General features: G+C 48.5%; 1 protein-coding gene across 1 annotated transcript in view; it reads left to right on the forward strand.

Annotated features, from left to right (window-relative positions):
* NNT (nicotinamide nucleotide transhydrogenase) overlaps window positions 1–21,251 on the forward strand; it is an 832,744-nt gene that overhangs the window by 703,983 nt on the left and 107,510 nt on the right. The window contains exon 19 of the mRNA XM_069627238.1: window positions 10,400–10,481. Within this exon, the coding sequence (XP_069483339.1) occupies window positions 10,400–10,481 (82 nt within the window). The remainder of the gene's footprint in view (window positions 1–10,399; window positions 10,482–21,251) is intronic.

Genomic DNA, 21,251 nt, shown 5'->3' on the forward strand with positions numbered 1-21,251 from the left:
TACAGCTCATTTCAAGAGTTTTCTTAATGCTCTTCACTGCAGTATTCATGGCCAGCTTAGGAAGGGCGTTTTCAAAATATCTCACCCTCCTAGATTTGATCAAGAATTGGCTAATGCAAAGGGTCTCACTCGCAAACTTATTAGAGGTGTACAAGCCCTAGATATTGAATGGGTTGATAAAAAAAACAAAAATTAAAACTATCCGCCAAAAATATAAAAATTACTGTAAGTCAAGAAAAGCTACTACGCTACAAAACGACGCGCAGCGTATGCTTGCAGTGTTAGAAAAACGAGATCTGAGGTCATTCTGGGTTACCATGTCTAGCCTAAACGATGTGGCGTAGGCCGACCAATTGAATGCCATCCCAGAGGTTCAATGGGTAGAGCATTATACTGAATTATTTGATACATGGGGTGAGGGATCGGATCATTGGCTTTTGGGGAACTTCCCCTCTAAGGACCCTTGGAAGCCTGCAATTGATTCTGAGATAGTACTAGGACCTATCTCTAAGGCCAAGAAATCTAAGGCTCCGGGGCCTAATGGCCTTACTAATAATACATTTAAAGCTGAGCCAGATCTCTGGGCCAACCTCCTCTCCCTGCTTTTTCAAGACGTCGTTAATTCTGGGAAAGTACCTATTAGCTGGCAGACCGCTCATATTGTTCCAATTTTTAAAAGAGGCCTGCTTACTCTGGTCAAAAATAACAGACCTATTTCGCTTATTGATGCGGACTGTAAACTTTTTGCTTCTATGCTTCTTTGCCACCTTAACGTTTGGATTAAGGAAAAACATATTCTCCCCAAACAAACAGGTTTTAGGGTAGGCCATTCAACCAATCTTAATGGTCTTAGTATTAGAGCCCTGCAAAGTTCTACCTGGGGTAAATATGATGGTTCCCTTTGTCGCGTCTATCGACCTGTCAAATGCCTTTGATTTGGTTATCAGGTCAAGACTATGGGAAAAATTAACCAAATGGGGCATTCCGGCCGATCCTCTAACTCTTATTATGGCAATGTATGAAAACTCGGGGGTCCATATCAGGCTGGATTTGGCAGGAACTCTTTCCAGAAGGATAAGGACCCGCATTGGGGTGAGACAAGGTTGCTCGTTGGCCCCCTGTCTTTTTATTCTCTATATGGCTGATGTGGATGATTTTCTGGGAAATACAGGCATGGTGAGTGCTAAACTGGGGGGACTTGAGGCTCTCATGGTTGGCCTATGCTGTTGGTTTTCTTCTTTTTGATCACACTAAAGTTGGCCTGCAGAGGCCTATTTGCAAATTTGAAGAATACGCCACCATTAATGGGCTGAAGATTAACCCGAGCAAAACCCGGACTATGGTCTTCTCTAAGGGGAGAACGGGGAACAACAAAGTATGGAAAATAGGTGGTGAAAATATCATCAGAGCACATAAAATAGTCTATCTCGGGTTTTTGATTCTGGCCCAACCCTCAGCGATTGAACTTAGACGATTTCTTAGACACAAACTGCTCCCACTCATTTCCCAATCTATTAGATTAGACAATAAATACTGTATGTTCTCCCTCAAGCCTGTACTAGACTTTTTTAAGGGTAAGGTTACTCCAAAGCTACTTTATGGAAAGGAACTTCACTATTCGGCACTCTCGACTTTTTGGGATACTCTTGAGGGTATCTATTGGAGCAAAATTTTGAAACTGCCGAATTCTATCCCAATAGTGGCCATTAGGTACGAACTAGGACTGGTCTCACTGCGAGCCAGGATTCTCTGGAGGGTCCTTTCTCTTTTTTCAGCTCTGCTCTTTCCTAAACCTGATACCCTCTATGCTGATGTGCGTCACGCGATTTTTTTCTCAGGGTCCTCTGGTCTGTAACTTATATCTGAACGCATTCAGTGATCTCTGTGACAAGACCCTGTTGGATATTTCCACTGATAGGGACACTCTATTAACAAACCCAAACAAGGTTAAGGAGTGTCTTTTTAGTCATGATTGGAGTAACACCATTGAAAAATTGCATTATTATCCCTCTCTGAGAGACCTACAATTTGACCATAAGAAAAGAGGTCTGCTGTCTTTTATTCTGACTCAATTTCCCAATAGATATTATCGCTCTCTTCTCATCAAACTTAGATGGAATCTCCTTCCCACCTGGGAAGTCCAACATAAAAGGAAGGAGTTTTCTGATTTAGACCCTACCTGTCGCTTCTGTAAAACTGTGGGGGTAATTGAAACCTCTCTGCATCTCTTTTTAGATTGTACTGCTCTGACCTCTTTAAGGGACAAATACCTAGCTAGATTCAATGTAATGGGTCGAATGGGGGCGGACAACCTGATCTGGTCAGTGTCTAGCTATTACTAATATTAAGGATGGAGTTGCTGTGGCGGGTTTTTATCAAAGCTCTTGATTTATACTCCCCTCTCCGATGATTATACTCGACTATATGAAATTTTCAATTCCTGAAGGTCTAATGTCCATTTCAAAATTTCAAATTTTAATGTCGAACTGTATTTTGCATAGAATCTTTTAAATTTGTCTATCTGGAAATTGGATCTGTTTTTTAATGTTTGTTTGTATACTTGAAATTTAGATGTAATGAATGTTTTTCTTTTTTTTCTCCTTAAACATATTTGTAAAGGTTTCTTTGTAAACCACATACAATAAAAAAAGAAAAAAAAAAATTGGTTGGCCATAATACCGTTTCATCCGTGGCATTCAGTGTGTGCAAATACTGAATGCTCCAGCGCTTATGGCCAGGTATAATAGGGCTCAGTGGGATGTATGGAAGCATTGACAAAACAATCTACCAGAATCATAACCCACTTTCTAAAAAAGCATGCAGGAGGGGAAACAAATCGCTAATGCAGTTCTAAAAAATGCTCTAAATGCTGCAAAGTCATCAGGACTCTAGGTTGCAGGATCAGTTATAAATTGCTATGCCTGGGTAAGGGCGCAACAGGTTTCAGGGTGAAGACTCAGCCCGCTTTCCTAGAAAGTCGAAGAGTCACTACTTTTTTGGTAAAGCAGTTGACAAGGCACAAGAAAGGGCGAAAGGGACCATGCCATCTATAAAAACTAGGTCAGATCCCGGGGAGAAGTTACCAACCAAATAGTTACCCCACGAATCCTTGGTACTTTCAGACCACACTTTATATGCAGAAAACTGCCCATCTGCACCTTTGTAAATTGCTTGAATCGCAAGTCTCTGTCCCAACAGAACTTCCACAACCTGCCCAAGAGCACGCTGAAGTTGTAACTGCTATGCATTCCAGAATTTACAACTGACCAGAGGTTTATACATGTCTTCTTCTGGGCATTCTAGCCCACTTTTTAGGGCCCTTCAACACTTTTGCTTTTTTCCCCCTTTGTTGTTTGGATCACCGACTTCATTATTTTTGGTGGCCTGATGTCACCCTGCCAGTTTGTTTTTACCTTAATTTATGTTGTATTGGGTCTGCCCCTAAGGCACCTGGTCCCAGGAGTGCCACTCTGGCACCCCAGTTTTCCCCTTCATTAGTTTTAAGGAGTAGGTTGGTGACAGCTATACATTAATTTTGACTTCACCAGGAATGCAAGTCATTTTACCACATTAATAGCCCAATATACGTTTTTGGTAGACAATGGGGTGTACCAGTGCATTTTTTTTAAGTCATGCTGTCTGCCACTTTGTAGTTTCAGGCTTCCTTTCTTTAGGGCAACTTCAAGAAAGGGCCATTCTGACAATGGGGGTTGAGGGGAGTGGCTCCTTATTGGCTTAAACTAGCTTTGGCTCTCCCTTCCTGTGGGGGAGGTTTTGGCCAAGTGGCAGTCCTACTGTTCAACCAGTGTGGTTGGTCATCTGACCCATTGCCCCATCCCCTTCTAGTGATTGGCTGGCGTTTGTCCACCCCCTTTTTTGCATTGGACTTGCTTGGCCCCGGTTTCTCTCTTGGTTTCCTATTCTTTTTGGAAGCAGCAGGTCTGCTGACCTGCTTAAGGAGTGTTTTCCCTCACGTTTAAAGCCCTTACTAGGCCATATTGTCCAAGTACAGTGGTCCGCCATATCCCGGTTTGTGTTTCTTGCCTTTGGAGGTCCTCTCTGGGCTTCCTGAAGACACCTGCATCCTCACATCTGCTGGGTCGAGCCTTCCATTCTTAAACGGTTTTCTGGGCAGTTTTCCACCACATCCCACTTTTTCAAAACAAGGATCGTTTGCTTTTCTGTGGGTCACTGCCATGGTTGAGAAGGGTATTGCAACTTCAAAACCCGACTAAATCTTCAGCTTGGGATGCCAGAAGGTGCCTCCCGCCGTTGTCTCCGTCCTGGGATTTCTTGCTGCTGTGCTGCCTTCACCCTTTGTACATAAGGTGCAATCTTCAAGGATCTACGTTGGATCAGAGTGCAAACCTCTTGATACCTGATCCTTTAAACTGCACATTGAAAAGAGGCCCTGTACATGCCTATTTACCAGGTTGTTTCGCAGGGCTGAAGCAGTTTTTGCCTAAACTGCCAACGAGTGTATGTATCGTTTAAAAACTGGGGTGGGCTGTAGTTTGTGATACTTGCCCTCAGGGGGTCCCTCTGGTACAAGGTCGGTATTTATTTGGAGGAGAGTCTCAGCCGTATTTCCCATAGGCTTCTATTGGGGAAATTCCCCATCTCTGCTGCATCATTGTTGGGTAAGATTTGGTGTGCTCACACTGGGTGAGGCTACACAACACTTATCTGCTTGGTATTAGGTAACATACCTTTTGGTATCTGTCTGCACTACACAATTTGGTAGTGTGACTGAGCAGCCAGGCCTATGTTAAGAGGGGTAAATTAGAGCTGTAGCAATGAAATTCGTCAGTACAAGTAACCAAGTAACACTTGCACTCAATGTTTCAGTTATAAATAATTATTTAGTTAACATCAAGTTTTAAATGAGCATTCTTTAAAAAGGCAATTTGTGTAACAATATAAATATTCTTTAAAAATACTTTTCGGGAATCAGAACAAGTTAGTGGATAATCTTTGGATATGCTTCTTACACAATTTCTACACCCTGAGGCGACTTCAGTCACAAGGACAGTAATGGCATTTATGTATCAGTAGTTATACTTTGCAGATTCTGAGGTTGCTGAAAAGAAAGGTTTAAGGAAGGTTAAACAGGTTCTCAGTATATGTGAAGACACTTAAATCTTCCAATGGGATCTAGACAAGCCTTTCCCAGCAATGACAAACAATATCAAAGTCAATGGGCTAGAAGAGTCTGCAGGGAGCCAGGACAACCAAAGTCAATTTGAAACAGCCTATGGAGCTGAGGCACTTCTTAGATAAGTCTTGCACAAAGTTAGAGAGTTTGTAGAAATCACTTGTGGGGTCACAAGCTGTTAAGCATGTGAAAAGCTGAGTTGGAATCAACTCAAAAGCCACTGCAAATCTAAACTGAGAAAAGCACAGCTAAATGACAATGAGTTAAGTACCCCAAGTCTAAACAGTACCTCTGGTTTGAAGAAGAGTGGCACAGCTGGATTCTGTCCTGATGCAGCGATGCAGATCCTGGGTTCCTGAGCCTCAGTCGTGGAGACAAGAGGGAGGACGTCTGGAGGGCTGCTGCGGCATCACTTTGGAGGTCGTCAGCAGCTACAGTCTCTTTTCGGTTCAGCAACACTTTGTGGTTTCACGCTTAGTAAACCGCACCGTCGTGGATACCGGTTGGGCTTCCGTCACTCCTTGGGTCCCGCACTCTGATGAGGAGACTCCAGCTCTGGTCGCCCTGCTTCTGGAGAGTCCTTAGGCAACTCCTGGAGCTTCTGGCCGGATTTGACATTGCACTCGACTAGGGATTTCTCAACCTCTGGCACTCTGTTCTTGCAGCAGCAAAGAGGTACAGCCAGTCGGGCAAGGTGGTCCAGTGGAGTTCATCTCAGAGTTTGTCTCTGGGTTAGTTGGTCCAACTAACCCAAGGGAATAAGTCATAGTTTCCGGAACTTCTCTGTGGAATTGAAAAAGGAGATGCAGCAAGCTTCGTTCAGGGTTTCTTTGTCGGGTATTTCTCCCAGTGGTCGACTCTGCCTCTAGTCCCAAAACCTTCACCTTTTAAGTAGGTTTCTCCCATTCATGCACAGCCTAGGCTGTCAATCACACAGCCAGCCAATCAGGACTGGTTGCATTCAGGCGTTCCTAGGGACGAAGGACCGGGGAGTTTTGGGAACCTCCTTCAAAACTTGCCTTTCCAGACACATTAGAGCCAGAGGCGGGCTTCAGGGCTGAAGCCTGCCAAAGGCAAAACAAAGGGCTCAAACCTGGCTCAACTCAGAGTAAACCCCAAGAAAGACCTCACAAACAGAAAATGGCAAAAAAGAAGACGGAGGCCATTTTGATGAAATGGTCACCCATGGGTGCTATACTGCAGCTGAGGATTCAGTCTGCGGTAGAAAAGCACAATGATAGGAAAAATTAAACCACTGCCTCCAGCCATTTAAAGTAGTGAGGGTAACCCAAAATATGTAAAATGACAATGCAGTTGTTAATCAGCAGGCGGGAGGCGTATTTGAGGATGCACCAAATCCTTTTATTCAGAACAAAAAAAAAAAAACTTTAAATGCAGTTTTCAACACAAGCACGATTTTCGTTTTTTCAAGGAAGCACTCCTTTCACTTCCTGAACAAGGCCTTAAATCAGGGTTGGTGCTGTGACACGGGTTAAGGCCAAATTAATGTAAAGAAAGAAAAAAAAAACAGAAGTCTTTTAAATGTCCTTGCCTTTTATTGTGGGCTTCTTTTTCCTCCTAAGGCACTCACTAAGCGTTGCTTCAGACTTCCTATCTGAAGTTCAATAAAAAAAAAGAGATGTCCATTCCGGTAACCTTTTTTTTCTTTGGTTCCGTGGGTTAAAGTAAACAGTCCATAAATCAATGCCCGTGTCGTCTAACAGCCAGCATTTATCCCAGCCAAATGGTGCTTTTCAAGTAAGCCCCTGTCAGAGGGACTCTGCGTTTTTCTGCGGCGAGAGTTCGCGCATACGGACTTCTTGCATGCCTGTGGCTCTGGCAATCGGTATGCCCAGTTAAAACCTGCTGCCTCCTCCTTCCATTTCTCCTTGCACTCGCCTTCTCCCTGGATAAAGAAAGAACAGACAGCCTCTCTGAATCTACGCATGCGTTAAAAATGCTGTCCTCCCCTCCCCTCCCCTCCCAAGTCCAGGTGTGTTCAATCTTTCAATGCTCTCATGAATCAACCCCACCCTTTCCTCTCTTTTCTCTCTGGGCTCTCCCACCTGACCTCCCTGGTTATAATTGGATTCCACCCGCCCTCCTGATATTCTGTCTGTTCTGAATGCCTTTCTTCTGCTGAGGTAATAAGGTAGGTGAAGGTCACTATGCATTTTGGAACTAAGTGATTTGGCAGCTTTTCTTCGTGATTCAGCATAGTGCATTGTGGGAGAAGTAGTTTTCTGACATGTAGTCTCTGTAGATTTTATTTTGGAATCTCCTGGCAGAGTGGGTTTTTTCATTATGTGCGGCATGTTTTCACCGTCCATGACTGTAGGTACAGGGTGTTCTGTTAACTTTATGTTGGTGAGTGGGCTAGATGTCCCGCCACTGTTCAAATTAGGTGACTCCGGGGGTGTATCCTCACAGTAGTATAAGGGTCTACTAGGTAACCCCCCCACCTAAAATGGGGTGTGCTGGACCTACAAAGAGAGAAAGTAATTCAATTTCCTTTTACTATTCTTGGGAACTGTAGTTTGCACAAGAAAAGGTATTTAAACCTTATGAGAAATCTAAGGTATTTCTCAGTGACTGAAGGCGCGGTGTGTAACCATACACAAAGTAGATGCCTATGGAGTTTGTTACACATAATCCAAATCAGGTCAAAACACATGAGGGTGAGAAAAAGGTCTCTCTCTCTCTCTCACTCACTCTCTCTCATATCCGGGTTAAAAAGAAAAAGTCCAGCAAAAGAGCTGGGGGGTCTCTAAGGTTGACTGGAATTAGCAAGACATTTGAAGTCTCCCTAAAACTCTTCCTCAAGGACTTCTCATTCATCTCAACCTCTCGAATATCTTATTTTGGATCTGTTCTAGCCTTCCCTGGGGTTGCTTGCTGTAGAGGCCTGTACCTACAAGGGGTTCACTATCCTACATGACCTTCCCTCCAGCTTCTTCACCCCCGGATCATCACTGAGATCCGGACACTCAAAACAAACCAGCAGGGTAGGTACACCGCTGATGCTAATTCAAAAATCCCTTCCGTACTCTTGACCTACCAACATGTCGTTGCTGCTCCCTCCTCTGCACTAGACCGTGCAAAATCCTCCTATTTCATAAACCTAATCGCCCTTCGGTCACCTGCTCAAACCTTCATCTAGCCTCCAAGCTTTGCTCACACCTCGCAATACAATATCCGTTCCCTCTTATAGATTTGCTAATGAGTTGCTCACTACTTTGCCTCTTAAATATGTAAAATACATGGGTCTCGGCCCTCTCCCTTGCCCCACTCTCCTTCTGTCTTCTGTTGCCCCTCCACTGCCCCTTCTGCTCTCAAATATGTCTCCTACCGAATTAGCACCCATCCTTCAAAGTGCAAACACATCTGCTCTAGTTGTTCCGTTAGCTCTTCAAAACTTCAAAACATTAAACACTTCTTCCTGATGACATGCCCTCATCTGAGCTCTTTAACCTCTCTCCCTACTTACTCTTCCCTGCCTCAATGTCTGAAACTCCTACCCCTTTTGAAGACACCCTCTGCTGACCAATCTCTCCTCGCAAACGATCGCCTGTTTTCCTACTTACCCCATTATTCAAAGGTCCTTCAGTTGATGGTCTTTACTGGATAACTAAGTACTGCTTCGACAGTAAACACTTAACTGAGACTGCACTCACAAATGTCTCCAGCTTTCTGTTGCTTGCCACTCTAATCTCTTTTGCCCATCCTTTTTACCCTCTGCTGCTTTAGATGCTGGAAAACCTGCCTCTATCCTCCTCACTCTCCAGGCCTTTAACCCTCTCCATATCTGCGTCCCCTAAGGAACAGTCCTTGTGCCACTGCTATTCATCCTTTATACCACTTCTGTAGAATCACTTCTCATCATTTGGGTTTCACTGTTACCTCTTTGCTGTCACATCTTTTCCCTTCTCCGCAGCTATCTCTGAACAGATTAACAACGGTCTCAGTGCAATTCGTCATTGGATGGCTCACTGCTGCCTCATGCTGAACTGTTTGAAAAACGAAGGTCATCTTTCTCCTGACTTCCAATGACATCCTTCACCTGTACTCTCCATTTCCTTCCCCCATGAGCACCTTACTTCCCCACCCAAGACTTGAAACCTTGGGGTTCTCTTTGATAGCGACCTCCAACTGCAACAATTTCTCTGCCACTCATTAACTTTCTCAACATTGAGAAAATGCATCCATTTCTTACTTGCTACAAAAACGTGCATCTCCACCCTCATGCTTTGCAAACTAGAGTAATGCGTTTGCCTACTCCCTGGCCTTCGTCTCCACTCTAGACCCAAGTCTAGACCAAGTCCTTCACTTTGCCCCCTGCACTCTACCCAGAACCTATGCCTCTTCTACCTCCGTACAACATGTTCTTTGGCTCTCCATGCACAACCGTTCCTTCTTGCCCAAGGTATAAATGGTCTTGCTCACCAGTACCTGGTTGACTATCTCTGCTTACCATCTCATGCTCTGCTCATTCTCTACATGCAACCTCCCTGTACCGGTTCCATGTAATAATGTCCCCGCAAAAATGTCCCCTGACAAAGTTGCAATTTTTGCGGGGACATCACGTGAACGTGCGGGGGGTACTACACAACCTGTTTTTTTGGGTTTTTTTATTTAAAAAGTTTTTGTATTTTTTTCTTTAACAATGGGAGCCGGGGATATCCCTGCAACCCCTCCCTATACATGTCACATATATGTTGCCAATGGCTTTTCCTGGCGACATTATGTATGAGGCATTATGTATGGGCACATTACCTGATACCCCTGTACCGTGGCCCCTTGTGCTTTCTCTCACTTCTGTTCTTTCTCCCCGTGTGCTGTGCTCCATTTGAACTTGGTACCCATCACAAACAAAGCCAGCCTGACTATGGATTAACCATCATGTACTGGCCAAAGAGCGATCTCCTCGCACAACCTGCATCCTCCTTAACTGGGCCCACTGGTCCCTTCAGTGCTGCTTGATCATGTAATTTTGTATGTGTGTATGGTACTCCTCTTCACCTTGGACAAGCTGCTCTCCATAGTTAGCAACTTGAACTTTTTTTTTTTTGCTGTGTTTTGTGGGCCAATGTCTATGTAACACTTTAATAAGCCTTTTGTTTTTTCTACTATAGGCTACACCTGCTTCTGTGTAATTGTGAATCCTGTATGTGTCGTTTTTTTGTTGTAATAAACTGTTTTCCTTGATTAATTTCTTATTTTTCTGTTGTGTGCAATATCTTGCAGGGTATGGTCTGTGTGCAGCCAAAGCTCAATACCCAATTGCAGACTTAGTAAAAATGCTTGGAGAAAATGGCAAACATGTGAGGTCAGTAATGCATGCAAGAACCGTCCGTTTCCGATAAAGTAATGTCATTTTTTGCACAACTCTTTCCCAGTCAGTTTGCCAATGCAGTCTTCACGTGAAGTTTAAAATTATTATTTGTGCTGTTTCTTACCTACTATTAACAGTAAAGTATTTTACTGAGGGATCTATTACGACCCTGCCAATAACAGCCCGCCCACTCCGAGGCTTATGTCGCCTTTGGCACCGGTGTTCATATGCTAGTGCTAAGAGTGTGTTTTAAATTAAACCAAAAAAAGAAATCTTATTTTGTGGTCTGGTTCTGCACAGTATTTCTGAAGTTAGTTTTCCATCAACAAGGAAACTGTACTCTGAATATGCAGTGCGGCGTCGGGCCACAAGTTAAGATTTCAAATTTTTGTGTGGGGCTACGCTGGTGCGAAGTGGTGAGGTATGTATTTTTATGTATTTGTATGTTGTATTTGTAATGCGCCGACAGCCCGCGGGGAAGCAAAGGGTGGCACAGGCCAGCAGCACACTGGCTGCTCTGATCGCAGGCTTATACCAGCCAACACAGCACGCAATCTGAGCTTCCAAGCTGGGCCAACGCCCCCTTCCAAGGTTGTAATGTAAATGTTTAGTTCGAATGGATTGTGTCATCTAACGTATTCCACATCTTCGACATGTAATGTCCACAGCTGTGTACTTCGGAAACTTTTTCGGCAGTGGGCTTCCTGCCTCGATGGCATCGGGTGATGTCCCTCGGAGGCCTCCGTCGAGGCCGACGTCACTGGATGATCTAAAGGGGACACACGGCACCCATAGCCTCAGTTCAGTTTTTTCCACAAACGTGTTTGCTTTTGCGACTCAGCGTGCCTCGTGTATTCCTCGTGAATATGTCTTATTCTTCAACCCCTCTGACTCTGCGGTCTGGCTTCAAGATTTGCCGGGACTGCAAGTCGAAAATGTCGATTACCGACCGGCATAGCATTTGTTTGTGGTGCTTGGATGAGAGTCACGACACTGACGACTGTTCCAAATGCCAGTCGCTAACTGCTAAGGCCTTGCCTGAGCTTAAGGGAAAGCTTCAGGTAGGTAGGGGTTCGAAGCCCAATAAGTCCCTTAAATCCAAGTCCAAGGGTATGTCCACTGATGATTCGAGGGGTGACTCTGTGCGTCGGAAGGAGTCCCGGGGGGGTCTCTGTCCCGGAGTGGTTCCCGCCTTTCGTCCTCCTTGTCTCTGCATTCTAGGAAGCGCCGTCACCGGGCGCCTTCCCAGTCCTCCTCGGAGGATGTTGCTGTGAGTAAAGTGGCTTGTCCAACTAAGTCCTTGACTCCGGAGTAATGGGCTGCCTTTAGGGAGCAGATGTTGGCTCTTTTCCAAACGCAGGGCACAGTTCCGTCCGCGCCTTCCAAAAAAGCCAGCAAGGAACGGTCTCAATCCGTGGCTCGCACGCCTTCGGGCTCTGGTCCACAGTGTGATTTTCATTGGGAACCTTCGAGGTCCCGTTCGGACAAGGCTCAGGATGGTCGCAAGAGACATCCTTCCAGGTCTCGGTCCTCGTCCCCAGCGAGACAGCAGAAACCTGCTAAGGGCTCGAGGTCGGCGTCGACTGGTGTCTGTCGGATACGGATGTCGAAGCTGTGCCTTCGCATCAGCCCTCAGCGCCGCCGAAGCCAGCGGCGCCCTCAATGCCTTCAGGGCCTTTTGGCTGTAATTTACCATCAGAGATCCCTGGTACTGTGGTTCCTCCAAGGAAGGCTACTTCCAAGTCTGTAAGGCCTGTTATGGACTCCAGACCCTCGGCTGTTCCGAGACAGGACTGTTGCCTCCCGCTGGATGACATCTATGAGGAGGAGATGTCGGATTTAATTCCTGACCCCGTTGATCATGATGGGGCCCCTGGCTTTTCAGGGGATAGCCAATTAGAAGACTTGAGACAATCGCTTCATGATTCTAGTGGCCTGTACACTTCACCTGAGGTGGAATCTGGCAGGCCTGAGACTGGGGCTCATGCTGAGTCTTCGTACAGGAGACTTAGGGCTAGAGTAACTGAATACCTTGGTTGGTCCAGTCCTCCTGAAGCTTTTGTTCAGGATGACTTAATGGACATTTTGGATCAAGGTCCATCCTCTGACCCGGTGTTGCCATTTCATCTGACCTTGCAGAAAAGGGTGGCGGCTGCTTGGCAGGCCCCGGAATCTCTTCTGGCAGTTAACAAATCGTTACCTAAAAAATACCGCCCTTCTGGTAGAGACCCCAGCTACCTTTTCATCTCACCCCACTCCCAAGAGTTTGGTGGTTCAGGCGGCTACGGCCACCTCGAGGCAAGCGGCGTACCCTACCATCCCTCCTGATGGGGATGACAAACGGTTGGGCACGCAAGGTGTTTTGTGCAGGAGGTATGGCGCTAAAATCAGCCAACTCCACTTGTGCAATGGCAAGAATTTCACACACTCTGTGAAACTGTTTCTCTTGCGGCTGAGCATATTCCCGATGGGGAAGAAAGGGGTGGATTCCTTGTTGTAGTGCAAGATGGCAAGGATGCCATGTGTGAATCCCTTGTCTGGTTTGTACACGGCTGACCGTGTTAGCCGGTCCATGGCTGTGAGCACCGTTATACAAAGATTTGCGCGGTTGCGGAAGACTGGTTTTGCTCTGGATGTGCAAGCCCGTCTTTTGAACATGCCCTTTGATGGCGCGCATTTGTTTATCAGCAAGGCTGACTAGAGCCTTGAGAGGATGCAGACCTCAAAAGCTGCGGCAAAATCTTTAAGAGCAGCTGTGCGTCAACCTCCGCCTTTTTGTCCTAGGGGACAGCAGTGGAGGCGAGGCTCGTTTCGTTACTACTCCTCCTATGGTAGAAAGAGAGGAGCTACCAGTCAAAGGGGTCAGCGTAAATAGAGGTGCCAAAGCCGCTCAGGCAGCTGCCTCTCTGCCTTGAGGCGCTGCAGCAGATGTTCAAACAGTCATGAGGCCACGTCCCATGGTTTGCTGGTTGGGGGCAGACTGTCTCCGCCCAAGTGTCTTCACCAAGCTAATGGTGGTGGTAGCATATCTCAGGCGGGGGGTGGGGGGGAGGATTCACATCTACCCCTACCTGGATGACTGGCTGATCCGTGTACGTTCTCCCGAGCAAGAGTTGGATCACCTCGGTCTCACCTGCTGCTCCCTCCAGCCTCGGCTTCTCCCTCAATTTCAAGAAGTCTCATCTGACACCTTTCCAACAGCTCCAGTGCATCGGGCTGTGTTGGACACGTCCTTGGGGAAGTGCTTGCCTTCCAAGGTGAGGGCTCATCACATTGTGCTGATGGTGGACAGGTTTCAACATGCCCAGACTCTCCTGTCTTTCGGACTCTTAAGGTTGCTCTGCCTCATGGAATCCTTCGTTTTTCTGGTGCCAGAGGCCAGGCTAAGGATGCGATCCCTGCAATGGGTGCAAGGTGCAGTGGTCGCAGTTCTCAGGCAAGATGTCAGATCCCACTCTCGGTCTCCTAGAATCTTTTGTGGTGAGCCAACAAGGGGAACCTGATGAAGGGGGAGCCGTTTTGGCAACCATGGCCGCAGGTGTCTGTAGTGACGGACGTGTCCCTCACAGGATGGGGAGCTCATGCCGCAGACTTGACCGTCAGAGTCCAAACTCCACATCAACCTGTTAGAGCTGAGGGCCATCAGGCTGGCTCTGAAGGCTTTTCTGCCATCTGTGTGAGGGAACAGTGGCCTGATCATGATGGACAACACAGTGGCCATGCATTATCTCTACAAAAAAGAGGGGGGGGGTACGGTCACTCCTGTTGTGCAGCGAGGCAATGCGGCTCTGGTTTTGGGCAATCCAGTAGGAAATTTTGCTCTTGGCAGTTCCTCTGGCCGGAGAGGAAAATGTGGCAGAGGGCGCTTTGAGCAGGCAGAGCTCGGTCTCTCACGAGTGGGAGTTGGCTCAGGAAGTCCTTCTGGAGATCTTTGGTGAACCCCACAAGTGGATCTCTTCGCCACCAGTACCAACCAGAAGTGCGAGAGATTCTGCTCAAGGGAATTTCCTCCCAAGAGGAGCCTTACGAGACACATTCGTAGTGGATGGGCCATTCCCACTGCTGTACGTGTTTCCTCCTTATCTCTTCTTTCGATGAAGACCTAGTTTCTGTCCACACCATCCCAGAAGAGGGTGAGGACCCAGTGATCCTGTTCCCCAGGCACCTCCCAGAGATCTGTCGCAGGATATTATCTCGACACACCAATCACTGGTGTCAGATTCAGAAGAGGATGCCGATGGAACCGCCAACAGCACCACCAGCGATGACCCATTGACACTGCGGCCGCCACTGCATAAGAAAAGGAGGATGCACCCTACGCCTCGACTCCAACCGCCACTGCCCTCCTCCCCTAGGGATACGGACACAGCGACACATGGCCAAGGCAGAATCTCTCCACCCTCCTCCCCGTCCCCAAGGGCTTCTCCACCCAACGAAGTGGGCTCCTTCCACTTCATGATTGCCCATGCGTCGTAACTCTTCCAGTTAATCCCGGAAGACGAGGGCTTCCTGTATCAGCAGCGGGAGGCGAAAAGGAAGACCATTCGGTCAGTACCGCTCCTGGACAACGGCTGGAATGAGGGGGTTGGCGCTTCTGAAGAACCTTGTCTCAGAGACCGGCTAGAAAAGAAATGCCCGGTGCCGTAGTCTGCACCCAAATGTCTGCCGTCACAGCCATCGTCTGACTCTGTGGATGCTCGTAAGTATTTGTCCAACCTGTTGTCCTCCATCTCTGCCCCCTACCAAACGACGAGGGCAAGAGACTGGACGCCGTGGGAAGGAAGGTCATCTACTCACCGGCGACGACGTTCAAGACGGCCAACGCTTTAGCGATCCTGGCCAGGTTCGACCGGGAGCTATGGTACAATATGGCTCCGAATCTAATTTCCTCCCCAAGGACAAGCTGGTCGAGGCAATGGAGATACTTCAGGAAGGCAAGGTGGCGATGGACCACACCATCACCGTGGCCCTGAACATTGCAGACACATGGTTCTGCCAGATGGGAACCAGGGTTTGCCTCCATCGCCATGGCTGGCTGAAGGCCACCAACTTTAGACAAGAGGTCCAGACGAGGGTCCTGGACAGGCCGTTCGATGCAGACAATGTTGGCTGTTGATGAATCTCTTCAGGCCATGAAGACTGACGCAGAGACGCCCCGTTCCCTGGGCACACTGCAACAGCATTGTCCGTCCTTTCGTTCCCCCCAAGGGAAGTCTGGCACATCTTCGAGTTTCGGCGGTGGATCGTCCTCTTACTGCCAAACCTTCTGTTCCATGTCCCAGGAAGCCTACAGGGTTGTTCCAAGGCCATCGGAGGTGGCGGCCGTCAAGGCTCACAGGGCGGCGCGCCGGCCTCCAAGCAGGACTGAACCGGCCAAGACGTCTGGCCCGCACGCCTGCACCTTGGTGGGAGGCCAGCTGGTGAACTTCGTCAGTGTGTGGGGAAAAAATCTCCACCAATCGATGGGTGCTGGACGCTCTCGCCCACGGACACACTTTGGTGTTTCAGTGAAAGTGTCTGCGAATACCACCGGTGGCCCAGCAGGAACAACATATCCCTCAGCTGCTGCTGGAGGATTGGGCCATGTCAAAAGAATTTTTAAAAAAAGAGGGCGATAGAACTGGATACAGAGTTTATTCAAGAGATATCTAGTAAGAAAGAAGACCAGGGGCTGTAGGCCCATTCTTGACCTACGACGACTCAAGTACATCCTGTCCCAGAAATTCAGGATGGTCACGTTGCAGCACGTGCTAGGCCAACTAGAGAAGGGAGACTTTGTCGTCGTTGGATCCAGAGGACGTGTACATTCACATCCCCATTGACAAAAGACATAGCAAGTTCCTGCGCTTCGTCGTACAAGGGAAGCATTCTCAGTACAAGGCTCTCCCCCTTCGGGCTTAAGTCTGCGTCCAGAGTCTTTACGAAATGCCTGGCTCTGGAGGTGGCCCATCTTGACTACAGGGAATTCATGTGTACCCATACCTCAACGACTGGCTCATCCGGGCCAAGTCAAGGGTCATTGCCGTCACAGGACGTACTGTTGCTGGGGTCCAGGCTAAACGCAGTATCCTGCCTGGCGACCCCGTTGGAGGAGAGGATAGCGGTCATTTTTGGGGAAGGTGCAACAGCTGTTGGCACTGAAGATCGCCACAGCGAGGACCGTCCAGACGCTGCTCGGCATGATGTTGTCATGTATCTACCTGATCAGCCTCTGCAGGTTGTGGATGCAACCGCTCCAGGAATTCCTGGACTCCTGTTGGATCCAGGTCTCTGGAAGCTTCAAGGACCGGATCGTGCTTGACTAGGAGTGCCATCGTGTGATAAGGTGGTGGGGAATGCGCTCTGCAAAACAGAGGGGGGGGTCTGGGAAACTATCTTCCGGCACGAACACTACCCATTGACTTGTTCTTGGGTGGATGACCCCTGGGAGAATGTCAACCAACTCTTTAGCTCACTGTTCTTTTCACAGCTCCAACATCGCCGGGGGCAGGGACTTCTGGAGCCTGCCGTACCAAGTTAGTGACGACGGATGCTTCCCTGGCAGGCTGGGGAGCCCACACCGGATGTCTTCCGCCAGAGACCTGTGGCTGCCGGAGGAGAAGACACTAAACATCAACGTCCTGGAACTACGGGCAGTGTTTTGGGCCCTCAGATCTTTTCTTCCGTCCCTCAAGGGGAAAGTGGTGAGTGTCTTCACGGACAATACCACCACAATGTTTTACATCTGGAAGCAGGGAGGCACCTGATCCCCCGGCGCTCCCCAGAGAGGCGCAGGTGTTGTGGCATTGGTCCATTGCCCAGGGGTGGTTTCTTGTTCCTTTTCACCTGGCGGTAGTCAAAAACAGTCTGACTCCCCAAGCATGGAGCTGCGAGCTTGCCACGAGTGGGAGCTTCTGCAGGATCAAGTGGACAACCTCTTCCTCAGGTAGGGCAGTCCCCAGATCGATCTGTTTGTGACGACAACGAATACCAAGTGTCGGAGGTTCACCAGCAGGCTCCCCCAGCCGGGGAGCCTGGGGGGACGCTTTCTCTCCCTTGGGAGGGTCTGTTCCTGTATGCGTTCCCTCCGTTGCCACTGCTACTATGAGTCATCGGTCAACTCTGACTGTGACGGTGCAGGATGAATCCCATTGCGCCAGCATGGCTGAGGCAAATCTGGTAACTGGACCTTCTCAGCATGTCGGCATCCCCTCCAGTCAAGCTACCAGTGGTTGCAGATCTTCTCACCAGGGAAGGAGGAGCAATCCTGCATCACGACCCAGGATCGCTGAACCTGAAGGCCTGGCTCCTGCAGCATTAGAGTTTCGTGGTTACGAGCTGCCTTCGGTCTGCAGGGAGGTCCTCGCCAAGACTGAAGTGTTACGGACACAAATGGAAGCGTTTCCCGACTTGGTGCCGGTCACAGAAGATTAACCCTCTGAGGGTCACGGCCCCCCACGTCCTTCCGTACTTGTCGTTGGCTAAGTCGCAGCGGGCGCACACGCCTCCATCAAGGTGCATATGGTGGCTATCTCTCGCTACACCAGATGTCCAGGATGGTCTTCGCTTTGGTCGCACCATCTGGTCGTGGAGTTAATCAAGGGACTATTCTAATCAAGACGCCGGCCCCAGCTTGGGAACTCAACGTGGTACTGACTAGGCTCCTGGGGCCCCCATTAGAGCATATGCATTAAGCTCTGCTCAAGTTCCTGTCTTGGAAGACCGCTTTCCTCGTGGCCATCACCTCTGCCAGGAAAATAGGTGAGATCCAGGCCCTGTCCTGCAAGCAGCATTACTTGACTTTCCACGAGACGAGGATGGTGCTGCGTATGCACCCCTCCTTCATGCCCTAGGTTCTGTCGGAATTTCATCTCAACTCTTGGTGTGGCTTGTGTTTTTGTTTGTTGATGATTCTTTTTTTCTTTTTTTTTTTCGGCCCTTCGTCGCCGGTTGAAAGGACTTTGCACTCGCTGGATGTGCCTTGAGCGCTGACGTTTTATGTGGCCCTCACGAAGAGTTTCCGGAAGACTTCTCACCTCCGTGTGAACTTTGGTCCTGCGAACCATGGGAAGGCCTTGTCCAAGGCTTCCATCTCCAGCTGGCAAACAAACCGTTGCCTGGCCGTCGAAGAGCCCATTCTACCAAAGTGATCCCTGGGCCATGGCATTCCTGTCTGGTGTACCCCTGCTGGACATCTGCAGGGCTGCTGCGAGGTGGTCTACGCACACCTTCAGGAAATTCTACTTTGACAGGGATTCCAGAGAGTCCACAGTAGACCAAGCAGTGCTGCGCAACATGTTTGCTTGAATGTGAGCCTGGTGAGGAGGTAAGAGTAATTGCTTCTGTTGAGCCTGGTCCCCTCCCGTGGTTGTGTATGTATGTACTGCTATGTGTTCTTTATTCATGAGCATGTGAATCCATGCCAGACCCCATGCTGGAGAAGGAACAAGTTACTTGCTTGTAACTGTTGTCCTCCAGCATGGGTCTGGCTTGGATTCACATGGGAACCCTCCCTCCTGCCCCACTGCGACGGCTCTTGGTCATACTGCCACTTTACGTGCTACCAAATCTGAAGATTGGCTGTCAGAGGAGGGGCTTAGGGAGACGGCAGTCATTGGCTTGGGGCACTATCACCCCGTTTATAAACGAAAATGAACGTTTTTTTTCTTTTACCAAGGATTCCCAGCCTGACGGGGAGTATTCTTGAGCATGTGAATCCATGCCAGACCCATGCTCGAGAACAAAAGTTACAGCTAAGTAAATTGTTCCATTTCTGAGCTTTGTAAATGTGCTTAGTCTTAGGAAAGATGTACTGTGTTGATTTCAATGAGTCACCCCTCTTGTTGCTTATTTTTTAACCAGTCCTGACCGTTTGAAGGAAAGTAAATCCTTCAGCTTCACTTTCCTTTTTCTTATTGTTATGGGGAAACTGACAAGTCCCTTAGACAGTACTGAGAAGCTTTGTTTCTCTTTTGGGACTCGTGTATTTTGTATATTGCACATGGTACCTTGCACTGCAATGGAGATACTTGGTAGCCCCATAACGTTTTATCTTTTGGGTTTTTGGTCACTTTTTAAATGTGCCTAAGACAAGTTGATGGCAGCAGTATTATTTTACGGGTGCACTCTTCTGCCACAAGGTTTTTTGCTTGTTGTTTGGCCATATTATTTGGCTGCCTTCCTTCCCTCACAGGTCAGGAAATCCAATATAAGGTCCTGCACTTGCACGGAAAACCTGCTGCTTTCAAAAGATAGTGAGCCTTTATGTGTCTGAGTCCAATAGAGGGGTCTGGGACTGTCTGGTCCCAGTCCACATTTCTTGGTGCCAGAGAGTCTGCTGCTGGGTGTTAGAAGTACTAGTGGTATTACGACTTTAGTAAGCTATCCTAGTGGTTTGTAGATCCCCCAACTCTTAGTATCAGTCTGTACTATTTCAGGAACTTGATAGAGTGGCAGAGCAGTCAAGCTTACCTTAAGGTGAAAATGTGAGCTGTAGGTAAGCACACTGAAATTAGTTAGACAAGCACAGCAAAAAAGCACTTGCACTTAAGTTATATAAAAGGTTTTGAGGCTTTTGGAATCTGCTTAGATCACATGCTGTGCATAGGCCGACATCTTGTGGAAGCTGCGGAGTATTAGTTTGTTTTTCGAAACTCGAAAATGGGCGTCGGCACAGGGTGTGCCAGTAATACTATCCCTAGTGTCACGTCCACTGTACCCATGATCCCTCACGCGTGTAGGGCCCTCAGATTGTTTATTTCCGCCATACTTGACGGAAGCATTCCGCAGAGTTCCCTGGCTTTCAGACATATTTTGCTAAAAGTCAATAATATTTCCTTGTTTCTTCCACTCCCACGTCGAATCATCGAGGTTCGACGCCAGCCCGGAGAAGAAACAACCGTCGAGAGCTGCACGACGGACTTTGGGCCTCGGAAGGCCACTGGCCTCGGCCCTGCAAGTAGGGAGAGTGGGGGGTGGTAACATATTCTACACATATATTTTCCTACACACACTAGCCCGCTGTCACAGGGTGCGTATGGAGTGTACCCCTTTCAAATTCTGCCCCAAGTGCAACCGCAAGTATCCTTGGGTTGACAAACACGCCACCTGTAACCCCTGCTTGCCGAGGGACCACCCCGAGGCGAACTGCAGAGCGTGTAGCCGGTTCAAGGCTAAAACACTTAAGGACCGCTCGACCAAACGTTGAGCCCACCACGCCAGGCAACGCGAGGCCATGGAAGCGGAGGGCATCTTCAGTGATGGCAGCGACACCGTACTTTCGGGCGGCGAGGGCAACGAGACGTCAAAAGACGCCCAAGCTCAAGTCCCCGACCTCGGAAGGCTACCCGGCAGGGCAGTTATGGGGAACGCACCCGGCGACATGAGCGCTACCCACACCACTTCCACACCTAAGCACTCGAAGTCCAACCGAGACTCGACGCGCGTGTCAGGTTCTCGGAAAGAGGCACACAAAGAGCGGTCCACCGAATCAAGATCGCCTCACGACATCAGGCAACCATCCACAGGTGCCAAAAGTGCCTCACCAAAGTTATGGAGGTAGGCTCGTCAGAGGATGAAGACGACAGCCAGCCCCAGGCCGCTTACCAAAAGTCGGCGTCAGCAGACCGTTCGGCAGTTGCTTCCGAATCCCGATGTCCTCACTCTAAGGAAAGGTACACTACCCCCGATTCTCGACACCAGGAGTCGAAAAGCTCTGAGGGTGAAAACACCAGGGAGAAACACTTCGACTCAGGGGGAAGGGGGGAAACAGCAGAAGAAACCACC

Source organism: Ambystoma mexicanum, chromosome 6p (assembly GCF_040938575.1).
Source record: "Ambystoma mexicanum isolate Mex_15411 chromosome 6p, UKY_AmexF1_1, whole genome shotgun sequence".
Lineage (NCBI taxonomy): Eukaryota > Metazoa > Chordata > Amphibia > Caudata > Ambystomatidae > Ambystoma > Ambystoma mexicanum.